This window comes from Saimiri boliviensis, chromosome 17 (genome assembly GCF_048565385.1).
Source record: "Saimiri boliviensis isolate mSaiBol1 chromosome 17, mSaiBol1.pri, whole genome shotgun sequence".
In the NCBI taxonomy this organism is placed as follows: Eukaryota; Metazoa; Chordata; class Mammalia; order Primates; family Cebidae; genus Saimiri; species Saimiri boliviensis.
The window spans coordinates 28,908,383-28,921,335 of NC_133465.1; the positions used below are offsets into that span (position 1 = coordinate 28,908,383).

The 12,953-nt window shown below is 41.3% G+C and overlaps 1 protein-coding gene across 3 annotated transcripts in view; it reads left to right on the top strand.

The window, feature by feature from the left end:
• BLMH (bleomycin hydrolase) overlaps positions 1-11,694 on the top strand; it is a 45,364-nt gene extending 33,670 nt beyond the window's left edge. For all 3 annotated transcript variants that reach the window (XM_010342089.3, XM_003931462.4, XM_074388421.1), the window contains exon 12: positions 10,724-11,694. In XM_010342089.3, coding sequence (XP_010340391.1) covers positions 10,724-10,875 — 152 coding nt within the window. In that variant the 3' untranslated portion in view covers positions 10,876-11,694. The remainder of the gene's footprint in view (positions 1-10,723) is intronic.
• Positions 11,695-12,953: the final 1,259 nt, after the last annotated feature.

Sequence of the window (12,953 nt, forward strand, 5' to 3'; positions counted from 1 at the left end):
CCATCTTTATTAACCAAAGAGCCTGCATGACTTCAGCTGAGAAATAGTATATGTAGATGGAATAGAGGAAGCATGTCTTCTTCAGTTCACTGGTGCTTCCTTATCAGTGTGTGACTTAAGAGGGGGCTACCATTGTGTGGGCAAGTATAGACTATGTGACAGAGGCTCCTAACTTGCGATGAGGCATCTGCTTCAGGGAGAAAACTCCTCATATCTAATGTAGAGTTTTGTGTATAGATGTGCTGTTACCTGTAGAGAGAACCTGTAATTTTCACCAGATTGTCTCCAGGGTGTGCTTACATTGGTTTAAGAAGGACGGAGGTTAAGCATAGAATCTGGAGCCAGACTGCCTGGGTATGCATCCTGGCTAACCCATCTATTGGCTGTGTAACAGTAGTCATTGATATTTAACCTATCTAAGCCTCAACTTTCTCATCTGTAAAATAGGGATACTAATTGGACCTATCTCATAGGGTTGTTGTGAGAACCATGCCAGGTGCATAAGTGCTTAGAAATATTAGCTTCCATTGCTACTGTTGTTAGTGTTATCTATAGACTAATGAGAGCAAGAGAACTGGAACATGAAGCTCCCTAACCTTTCCCTTCTAGAGGAGAGCCGTCTAAACTGCTCCATGGTTCCAGCCTCAGATCTCTCAAAGTTCAGTGCCCTAGTGTGATCATTATGCTACCTCGCCAGTGTACTGGGCAGATGACCCATAGTGTGGACTTAGTGTCGTGAGAGAAAGCAGTGGAGGTGAATAAGCTAGTGCCGAGGAAAAACCATTAGCCGTAGCATCAACTCACATTTATTGATGGGATGCAAGGAACCGTGCATAGGCTGTGGTGGAATGAATGTCTCTGACCCTCAGAGGAATTTCTACTTATTCACCTGTGACACAGGAAGGGGATTTGAAGAGGGCTGTGATGTGACAGAAGTGGCATTCATGGTGTGCTCCTCAGACTGTAAGATACAAGATAAATAGACCACGAAAAGCAGAGAAGGGATGATTTTTTTTCCAAGAAGGCAGTTGACAAGAATTAGGAAGGACCTTCCCTCAGTGAGGAGACAATAGGAAGACCTGGAAGCTGAGGTTATTGAAAAGGGTGAGGGGGTTGGAGAGAGCACCTCAGAAGCCCAGGTACTAGAGGGTGTCAGGAAGAACATGGTAAATAGTGAACAACAGAGCAGACAGAAGATGGGTCAAGGAGAAAGACTGTTGGGTTGGACTTAAGGTAGTTTTTGGAAACTAGGAGGGGTGAGGGTCCAAGCCCAACTGTCCTATTAAGCTCTATCAGCAGCATGTTAGTACTTTACTCCTTCAAAAGCTAGGTAGAGTGGGGTTGCAAGGAATTGAAGCTGGGACAATTAAGGCTGTAAATCTTGGCTCCATATGGTGTTTGTAATCTATTGTAAGAACAAATATGTAAAACATAAGCACAAGAATAAGTGCAGAGTCACACAGTGGGTAAATTGCAAGGGAGATGGTGAGTGACTGGAATTGTGAGGCCTCCTTAGGGATTCTTCAGGGTGACTAGAGTTTTAGGGAGGTATTAGGGCCATGGCTTTTTTCTGCAAAGGGAAAGGGAGCCCAGCCAGAGAAATGGTGGCTGAGAATGGCAGTTCTTAGCATTTGGAGCATGAGTTGAACAGATCAGAGGAGTGTAGCCAAGAAATAATGTGACTTGCCATCCACAGAGCTTTTGAGGAATGACCATCAAACAGACTTCGTCTGAAACAAATAGGAATAGCGATAATTTGGGGTTAGAAAAGAGCCATTGAGTTTCAGTGGGAAAACAAGGCCCTTGGATGACATCTAAATTTGTGCTTTCCTCTCTTGGTCCACCCTCAGTGCTCATGGAGAGCTGCGTGTGCTCTCAGGACTGCCTGGCTCGTGCTTACTGGTCTAGAGAAAGGAGAAGACAGCCTGGTTGTGAACAGGCTTCTTTTGGGCTCCTTAGTAGAGGGCACTTCTCGGTCTGTGGACACTTCTGCTGACTCAACTTTGTGGTGGTTTAATGGTTTAGAAAATACAAACCACAAGCCAAAACAACCCCTTTTCTCTACCACATTTTCCACCCTGCATTTTTCCTAGTGTATTTACCAGGGAAACGGTACCTTCTAACCTTTGTTTCTGAAAGAGGCCACAAGTAATATCCGGCTATAAGAGTATCTTTTTTTTTTATCAGCAAATGGTTTATGAATGTAAATGTGTCGTCACCACACAGACAGACTTTTATGTTTCCTCTGGAGGAAAAAGAAGCCTCTTCTCAGATCACCGTTTGAAATGGCAGTCATAAGTGGTGGTTTTGGTTCTCTTCCTCTGGGTTGGTTTTTTTTTTGTTTGTTTTGTTTTTTTAATACATTCAACCTATCCTGTTATGCCTTTCCTAAATACATGCACTTAGATAGAACACATGGCATCTCTTTTGTTTAAAAAGACAAAATAGCTAGCCAAACATGGTAGTATGCCCCTGTAGTCCCAGCTACCCAGCAGGCTGAGGCAGGAGGATTGCTTGAGCCCAGGAGTTCAAGTCCAGCCTGGGCAACATAGTGAGACCCTGGCTCTAAAAAAAAATAAAGATACAAATGACCTCATAAATGGACCCAACAAAAACTGGGTTCCTGTTTGTTGATATGGGATTTGTGAGCAAATGGAGCTGGTTTCAAAGTTATGTACCTGAGCTAGATTAAATGCTGTCTGTTGCTGAAGCCATAACTACCTCTCAAGTCTCTCTGCCCACCGAGTGCTCAGCTGGAGGAAGCTGAGCCCTATGAGAAGGACGAAATTTGAATGTAAGACCTGGGTTTGATGTCGGCTTTACTTACTGCCCTCCTGCCTCACAGTATTGTTGTGAGGATCAAATCAAAACAAGGATAGTGATGTGAAATTGCACTATGAAGTATGAGCTCCTCACAGGGTTTTGCGGGTATATGTGTATGCATTTTTTATTTTATTTCTAAAGTGTAATTCTTTTAATAGATAATGAAACTACATTGTTCCAAAATCGAAATAGGAAAAGATAGATGAAGAAGAATTTTTTTTCCATCTCTGTCACTCTTCACTCCATTTCCCTGCCTGCCTCTCAGGTTATTATTTCTGTTAGTTTCTGGTGTGTCTTTCCTTGTTTTTTTAGTACAAACATACATATATATATATATATAAGTATATTATTGCCTCCTTTTCTTACATTAGTAGTAGCACACCAGGTCTGCTCTGCATCTTGTTCTCACACCACTTACAGCATATCTTGGGGACATTTCCTTATCAGTACATCAGTACAGCTTCATTATCCTCCATTGTCTGCATCTACCACAGTTTATTTAACGATTTCCCTTACTGTTGGAACTTGGGTTGTTTCAGTCTTTTGCTATTACAAACAATATTGCAGTAGATTACTATATATACGTACTGTGCTTAGTAGAGTGCCCGGCACATAGTAAATGCTGAGTAAATATTAGCTTTGTTTCACAAAAATTCATATTGTATGCATGGAAGTACTGTGTATCTGTAGGATAAAGTCCCAGAGATGGCATTGCTTAATGAAGAGGATAAATGCATTTGTAATTTTTCTAGATACTGAGAAGGACAGATCCAACACCTATGAACACCATTCCATAGGCATTGTGTCATTTTGCACATTTGCAACATACCCTGTACAAATTCAAGGAGGTATTAGGGCATGCTTCATCCAGTGGGTACCTAACAGAAGTGATTGACAAATTTTCACTACTTAGTTACCTGTTAAGTCTGTGGGCATGGTGGCGCATGCCTGTAATCCCAGCTACTCAGGAGGCTGAGGCAGGAGAATTGCCTGAACCCAGGAGGCGGAGGTTGCAGTGAGCCGAGATTGCGCCATTGCACTCCAGCCTGGGTAACGAGTGAAACTCCGTCTCAAAAAAAAAAAATGAACAGTTCTCAAGCAGACACTTGACAAAAGAAAACTGTCAATAGGAAGCAAACACATAAAAGGAGAAAAGGCTCAAATTGGATCCAAGAAGAAAGTTGATAATTATGTATACCAAATATTGATTAGGATATAAGGAAATTTAGTACAATGAAGGATTGCTTAAGACAGGGATCTTTTCTGAGAAATACATTGTTAGGTGATTTTGTCATTGTTTAGACGTCATGGAGTGTACTCACACAAACTTAGATGGTATAGCCCATTGCTCCCAAGCTACAAACCTGTACAGCATGTTACTGTACTGAATACTGTAGGCAGTTGTAACACAGTGTTATTTGTCTATCTAAACATAGAAAAGGTACAGCAAAAATACCATATTATAATCTGAATGGAACCACTATTATATATGTGGTTTATTGTTCACCAAAATGTCATTGCACAGTGCATGCATGTAGATGATTAAAGGTGTGCACAAAGATTTACGTACAGAAATGTTTATAACAATATTGTTTCTAAGCATGGAAAAACAATTGGGATTCCAACAGTAAGGGACTGATTAAATATGTTTTGATTTAATCATGTAGATTCAGTACTTAAAAATTATGATAGATATAATTCATTGTCAATAAGGAAAGAGATTAATTGGAAAACAGCATGTGTATTACTTTGTAATACAAGACCACCATGTGTGATATCTCATTTTTAGGAAATTTGTAGCATCTAGTACATGTAGAAACTTTGTCAAGGATACATGTTAAATTTGATAGAGCTTGAACATGTGTCCCAAGATGGTGGGATTGTAGGCAGTTTAAAAATTTATATTTGGCCAGGCGTGGTGGTTCACACCTGTAATCCCAGCACTTTGGGAGGCTGAGTCGGGTGGATCACCTGAAGTCAGGAGTTGGAGACCAGCCTGACCAACATGGCAAAACCCCATCTTCACTAAAAATACAAAAATTAGCTGGACGTGGTGTGAGCACCTGTAATCCCAACTACCCAAGAAGCTGAGGCAGGAGATTCGCTTGAACCCAGGAGGTGGAAGTTGCAGTGAGCTAAAATGGCACCACTGCACTCCAGCATGGGCGACAGAGTGAGAGTCTGTCTCAAAAAAAAAAAAAAAATTCGTCTTCTCTTTCTTCTCCTTTCATGTTTCCAAAAGTTTTTTATAATAAGTCTTTGGGTAATTTTTAAGGAGTTAAAAAGCAGTATAACATTTCAGAAATTTTGGAGAGAAACTCACCGTGGTATAAAATTCTCATTTGTTACTGCTTTTCATGATTTTTTTCTTTCATGTCCATCTATATTTCTAACATAGTTGTAATTAACAGGATATGCCACTTTAATCTTTTTATCACCTGAACATTTTCTTATGTTGATACGGTCATTGCACCTTTATTATGAAATGATTCCTGTTGTGTGAGGTGGTTTTTCCCTGATGATTAGCAAGCTTGAAATAGAAGACAAGTGCCAGTGAGGCTTCTGCTTTCCTTTCCGGGAGTCTTTCACCAACCTTGAGTTATGGCTGCTGGGTGAAAGATTGGCAGTGACTGAATGAGGTCCTGGTAGTCCAGCTTCCTAGTTCTGTGCTGCCAAGCAGACGTCTGGTCAGAGCAGAACACATACCTTCGTTTTGTCATAACTTTTTAAAAAAATGGCAAAAAGTAATAGCCACATATAGTTTGTTAGTGAGGTAAATACCTCATAGAACAAAGATAAATAAAAATTTCTAATATGTTAGAATGTATTTTATATTCTTTGTACGCTTTAGTCTGAAAAGCTTAAATCTTACATCTCTGGTGGGATATCAGAAAAAAATGTTTTCTTAGGTAAAGCATCTTTTTTTCCCTTAAACTAGCCCACTTGAAGCTCTTCTGTTTCTGAATGAATTTCACCTAGCCTGTCTACAGCTATATTCACAGTCACTGTTTTTCCCTTTATAGACCGACCCTACCCTTTGTGTTACAAAATACAGAAACAGTGCTGGTGTTTTTTGTATGGTTGGTTGGTTTGGGGTGTTTTGTTTTGAGGACTGTTCACTTGGCTTTCTTTCTCATTGCATGTAAACAAGACATTTAAGTTAAAATTTAATTTCACCTTAGTTCCTAAAGCTGACTTTATCTGTTTATCTATTTGTTTCCCTGAGTGTAACCTTGGGATCCCTGGAGGAGGTTTTTATTTTGTTTTCTTTTCCTCTTTCCTTGGGGAATGCTTGTTTCTAATGGCCAGTGTGCCTAAGGGTTAGGAGTTGCACTTTCCCTCAGTCAGTAGGGCCACCAGAATCCTGCCTGAGCAGGTGCTTTGCTGCTTCCTACACAGGTTTCAGACATACTGATCCTAATCTTCTCAGTCAAACTCCAAGACACACAGTGTCAACAGTTAAGGCAGCCACGAGTTCATTATCTACATAGGGCACAATTACTTGGCAGCCACCTAGACTGTGAGGTTTTTGTGGGTCCCCAGAGAACTCATATCCTGAAGAGAGAGACTAATCAAGGCGGGTCCTCTTGGCAGGGACATTGAAAGGGTGGGTTACAATTGATAGGAATTTTAATTTGTGAGGACTTAATCTGATATACTTTTGGAACAAGATAGTGTAGATGTACTTATTGTCCATTTTCTTGGAGCATTCTTTGAAGATTCATTTGATTATGTGGTGATAGTATTGTTGAAAGGACACAGAATTTTATTACATAAATCTGCTTCTATCCTTCACCTGCCTCACTGCCCAGGGCTACTGCAAGGATTTATTCAGCCTGCATTGTGGTGAGGGAAGGGATGACTAATGTCTCAAACATTGTGGTGTTCCCTAGTCTGCTCTCCTGCTTGCTGAAAGCTCCTTTTTGGAAGGCAGATGCTGAGTTTTTCAGGAAGCACTCAGGATGCAATGTTTTAGTTTTAAGTATATGCACTGGTTGACCCTTGAGTGGACAGAACTTTTGTTGCCAGAACTTGGTGGCACTGGTGTGGGTGATCTTAAGGGCCAGGTCCTGACACCAACAAAGCCAGGAAGTTTGGGATATATAATCAAGACAAGCCAGCAGTAGCACAGGCTACAGAATGGGCCTGTCCTATCTTTCCATCTCTCGTCTATTGAAAGTAGGATCAATAGGAGGCCAGCTCATCAGGAGACAAGGATGCATTCTTTTACCTGCCTTGGTCAGAGCACTTGAACACTTTTCCAGAGTACTTCGAACCCTCTCCATTCCCATGACAGGGTCTTGCTCTGTTTAGGCTGGAGTACAGTGGTGGCAATCTTGGATCACTGCAACGTCCACCTCCCAAGCTCAAGCGATCCTTTCCACCTCAGCCTCCAGAGTAGCTGGGACCACAGGCTCAGGCCACCACACTGGCTAGTTTTTTTTTTTTTTTTTTTTGGTATTTTTGTAGGGATGGAGTTTCACCATGTTGCCCAGGCTGGTCTTGAACTCCTGGGCTCAAGCAATCCACCCGCCTCAGCTTCCTAAAGTGCTGGGATTATAGGTGTGAGCCACTGCGCCTGGCCTCCAGAGCGTTTTTGAGGGTAAACATATACTGTGCCATATCAGGATGATCTGTCTTTGACTTCTGTCAGAGTTGAAAAACAGGATTGGGCATAGATGACTTCACCAAATCCATTGTGTTTTCAGGTTAAATAATGCCCTTTGTCACACCCTTTAGCATACAAAATTAGACTTACCACCATTGTTGCCTTTTAATTATTTAAACCAGTCAGGCCGGGTACGGTGGCCCATGCCTGTAATCCCAGCTACTCAGGAGGCAGAGGCAGGAGAATTGCCTGAACCCAAGAGGCGGAGGTTGCGGTGAGCTGAGATCTCGCCATTGCACTCCAGCCTGGGTAATAAGAGCAAAACTCCGTCTCAAAAAAAAAAAAAGAAAAAAATTATTTAAACCAGTCTTGCCTCAAGAGCAGCAGTTCTCAAAGTGTGATCTTTGGGTTCCTAGGATGCTTTGAGGGGTGTGAAAGCTCTGCCCTTCAACAACATATCTGTGTGAGACTGGATTTCCTTCATCTGCTTCAACCAGAACAACATACTGCAACGATTAAACACAGATGCAGATACAGGAATTCAGCTGTCTTCTGCAAATCCAAACATTAAAATGTAAAACAGTGCCACTTTTCTAACTAAAAATATTTTTTTACAGAATATAATTTTTTTCCTTAAAATATATTGTTTATATTCATTTTTTATACTTATTTCTAAATAATATGTTTAACTTTTGGTTTTAGTTTCTGGCATGGTAAATAATGATAGCTGTTAGGTCTAAATTATTAAGCACCTAAAACAATAGATATTAATGTTTTAGGTGCTTAATAATTTTAAGAATGTAAGGGCAGGGCTTGAGGCCAAGAGGTTTGAGAACTACTGCACTAGGGGACTCTCTTGGTGGAAATGCCTACTTCTTTCTCTTGGTCCCGTGTAGTGGGAAATGGTATAGCACAGGCCTAGATATATACAAACACTTTCAGAGAAAAGTGGCTTCAGTGTTTACTACAAAACAGGTATCAGACACAGTCAGACAGTCATGACGATGATGGTCGTTGCTAGTCTGTGGAGCCCTTGGATGTGGGTGCCCGCATTTCTCTTGATTCAGTACACATCGTTTCCTCTGTGTTCCTTCTGTGGCCCAACAACCCATTGTTGTTTGAAATATACGGACTTCAGTATCTCACTTTAATTTTGCTCTTCTTATTAGCAGTGGTTTGGGCAAAGCATTTTTTTCTCATTTAAAAATTTTTTTTGGAGATCTTGGGGAATTTTGAAGATCTTTGGGGAATTTGTTTTTATTTAAATTTCAGTGGTTTTGGGGTACAAGTGGGTTTGGGTTCATGAGTAAGTTCTTTAATGGTGATTTCTGGGATGTTGGTGCACCCAGCACCTGAGCAGTGTACACTGGCATGTTGTCTTTTATCCCTCAGCGCACCCCCCTTCCACCCTTCGTACCCAAAATCCATTATATCATTCTTATGCCTTTACGTCCTCATAGCTTAGCTCCGACTTATGTAAGTGGGAACATATGATAATTTGTTTTTTCATTCCTAAGTTGCTGCATTTAGAATAATGGCCTCCAGCTTCATCCAGGTTACTACAGAATACATTATTTTGTTCCTTTTTATGGCTAATATTCCATGGTATATAAATATCACATTTTCTTTATCCACTTGTTGGTTGCTGGGCACTTAGGTTGGTTCCATGTTTTTGCAGTTGTGAATCGTGCTGCTATAAACATGCATGTGTGTGTGTGTCTTTTTCATTTAATGACCTATTTTCCTTTGGGTAGATACCCAGTAGAGGGATTGCTGATTTAATGGTAAATCGTTAGTTCTTTAGAGACTCTTCATACTGTTTTCCTTAGTTGTTATACTAGTTTACATTTCCACCAGCAGTGTTCAAGTGTTCCCTTTTCACCACATCCACACCAGCATCTGTTATTCCTTTAACTTTTAATTATGGTCATTCTTGCAGGAGTAAGGTGGTATCACATTGTGGTTTTAATTTTTATTTCTCTGATAATTAGTGATGTTGAGCATTTTGTCATATGTTTGTGTATATCTTCTTTTTCAGAATTGTCTGTTCATATCCTTTGCCCATTTTTTGATGGGATTTTTTTTTTCTTGCCAATTTGTTTGAGATCCTTATAGACTCTGGGTGTTAGTCCTTTGTCAGATGCATAGTTGGCGAAGATTTTCTACCACTCTGTGGGTTGTCTGTTTACACTGCTGATTATTTCTCTTGCTGTACAGAAGCTTTTTAGTTTAATTAGGTCCCATTTATTTGTTTTTGTTTTTGTTGCATATGCTTTTGGGGTCTTAGTCATGAATTATATTTGCTTGAGCCAACGTCTAGAAGAGTTTTTCCAATGTTATCTTGTAGAATTTGTCTGGTTTCAGGTTTTAGATTTCAGTCTTTGACCATCTTGAGTTGATTTTTGTGTAATCCAGTTTCTGAAGGGGAATTTGTGTTGGCCTACTGGAGTCTGAGATGCAGGTTAACCCTCCACAGGGAAGACGACAGATTATTAGAATGGGTACCTGATGACACCACACTTTTTCTCTCAGCTGAGTTCTCAACCTTAAATGGGGCATTAGTGCCAGGGCATCGCTATATAGTCCTAACCCACTGGAGAGGCCTTCCTAAGGACAACAGGGTAAGCAGATGTCTCAGTCTTACACTTCTGCCTGATCCTCATCAGAGATTTCCTCCTAGGAAAGCAAGGACTGTTTGATCATTTGACTCCCAGAGTATCATATGCAAATTCCCTGCCAGGGAATGATGACATGGCCCATCAGACTGCCCGCAGCAGTTTACCTGGTTGTTGTAGGAGTGTGTGATAGAAAGGAATCGGGGAGAACAGCCGTTGACACTGGTAGGGTAAAAGAAGGGAACTGGTGTGCTCGCCCTTCTGACCCAAGAGATTTATGCCCTAGGTGTGGCTGCATGAATGAGAAGTTTTTCTACCTCCCTACTAGTATACAGGTCATCACTCACCATCAGCAAGGCAGCTGAGGGAGAAAGCAGCAGCACGGGATCTGGTGTTAGCCTTAGGTCCAAGGCCCAGCTCCAAATCTCACCATGTGACCTCAGCACATCACCTAGTTACTTCAAGACCCAGTTTTCTAATTGGTAAACATAGAGCCATGCCTGTCTTATCTGTCTGACAGAATTGCTAATAAGATTTAGATTAAGTGAAATTACAGATAGGAAAGCTGAAAAATATGTATGAATATTAGTTTTGTAAAAGGTGTATCCTACCAAAAGAGTTTCTGCTCTTTGCCTCTTGCCCTCTGGACTCATAAGCTTTCTGTTTTTTTCCCCAGGTTACCTCTGCATGACAGATGAGTGGTTCTCTGAGTATGTCTACGAGGTGGTGGTGGACAGGAAGCATGTCCCTGAAGAGGTGCTAGCTGTGTTGGAGCAGGAACCCGTTGTCCTGCCAGCATGGGACCCCATGGGAGCTTTGGCCGAGTGATACTGCCTCCAGCTCTTTCCTCCTCCCATGGAACCTGACGTAGCTGCAAAGGACAGATCCAGGGACTGAAGCCAAAGTTATGCAAGGGACTATGTGTTGCCACAGGACACAGGCAGATTTCCAGCCTCCTCCAGGAACCTCTTCAGGAAGTGTGCTTTATGCTGAAATAGAATATTCTTAAAGAAAATAAAAAGGGAAAGATCAGGTCATACTATCTACTCTCCTCATCTCTAACAGCTCAGGATCTCTTATAGCATTTTAACCAGATGTAATTGTTTGTCTTTAACTCGGTCAAAAAGTTTAGTTCTGTGTCTGTGTTTTAATAAGACAAGAGAGGACGAGCGATTGAGGTGTATGGAGAGCAAACAGACCTAATGCTCCCTGTTCCTAGAGTAGAGTGGAGGGGAGGGTGGCCTGAGAATTGAGCTCTTGGAACTGCATGCTGCCAGGCGGTATCACTGTCTTTCCTCGATGGCAGTCACTGAATTCCATTTTTTCAAGGTAATTTCTTGTGCCTCTGATAGCCCAAGAATCAGAGGTTGATCAGGTTTGACATGATTCCTTCCCATTCTGAACTGTGGTGAGCACAGCTCTGCTTGAGTCAGGTTTGAGTAGAGGCTTAGAGACAGTTGGATGAGAACAACCAAAATCTTATCATGGTCTCAGTTAGAATCATTAGGGGGAGCTCTAGCCAAATGGTTTAACTTCTGCCTTTTGGAACTGGGGGTTGGGTGGGCATGAAAAGTTGATATCCATTCTTTCTGATAACTAGATGGTGCTGAGAAGCTTTTGAATAAAAACTTTGCTAAATGAGAATAAGCTGATTTATGTAATCTGTCTAAGAAGTGTTAGTTTAACTACAAAAGAAAGCAGCCGGGTGGCTCATGTTGAAAGTGAAAAAACCGCAAGAGGGCTACCCTCGTCAGCTTCTCTGCAGGATATGTGCTCTTTCCCAGACTCTGCTGATTATCGCTGGCTTCTGCAAAGGGCCTCCAAGCACCTATTGAAGAACTGTTCCCCTGCCATGTAAATGTTCTTCCACCTAGATCTGGGGTCCCTCCAAGGGTGGGGAGTGAGGCTGTTGGGCCCACTCTTAGAATGAGTCAACAAGTATCTTACTGAGACTGGCCCACCCTTTCAAGAACAGGGTGAAATAGAAGACAATTTCACAAAACACTGAGTTTGCCCCACAGAAGAGAATTGATCCAGCATGGAAGGTTTGAAATGTGTTAACATGATAGTTATGTGGATTAGCTACACAAAAAGCAACTGTAGATGAGTCTTACAGGGTTCAAAAAAAGATAAAACTAAAATCCATGAAGGTAGCAGATAACTAGGGAGGGAGGTAATTGCAATTAACATACTCTTAAGATCCTTGTGTCATTCAGGAAGAAGGATCTTTAGACTTTAGTATGTAAGCATGTATGCCAAAAACTTCCATAGTATCTACTAAAAATAAGCATAGGAGCCAGTTTCCAGTCAAGAATAAATAGAATCCAATCAAGAATAAATAGAAGCCAGGCTCGGTGGCTCACACCTGTAATCCCAAGAGGCTGAGGTGGGCGGATTACCTGAGGTTAAGAGTTCAAGACCAGCCTGACCAACATGGTGGAATTCCGCCTCTCTTAAAAATACAAAAATAGTTGGGCATGGTGGCGTACATCTGGTAATCCCGGCTACTTGGGAGGCTGAGGCAGGAGAGTTGCTTGAACCCAGGAGGTGGGTGTTGCAGTGAGCCGAGATCGTGTCGTCGCACTCCAGCCTAAGCAAAAGAGCAAAACTCTGTCAAAAAAAAAAAAAAGAAGAAGAAATAGAATGGGAAAATGCAGTCAATCCATAAGAAGACAAGATAGGGGAGAGAAAGAAAAGGCAGAACAAACAGAGCATCTAAATAAGGTAGTAGAGAGAAATCTACATATGTCAATAATTATATGTAAATGGATTAAATGTTCCAGAAAAGGAAAAAATGCCAAACTGGATTTTTAAAAGAAATCCAGTCATAGGTGATGACAAGAGAGAGACATTGGCAGCCTAGAATATAAGAAAGGATGGGAAAGACACATCGGGCAGATACTAAC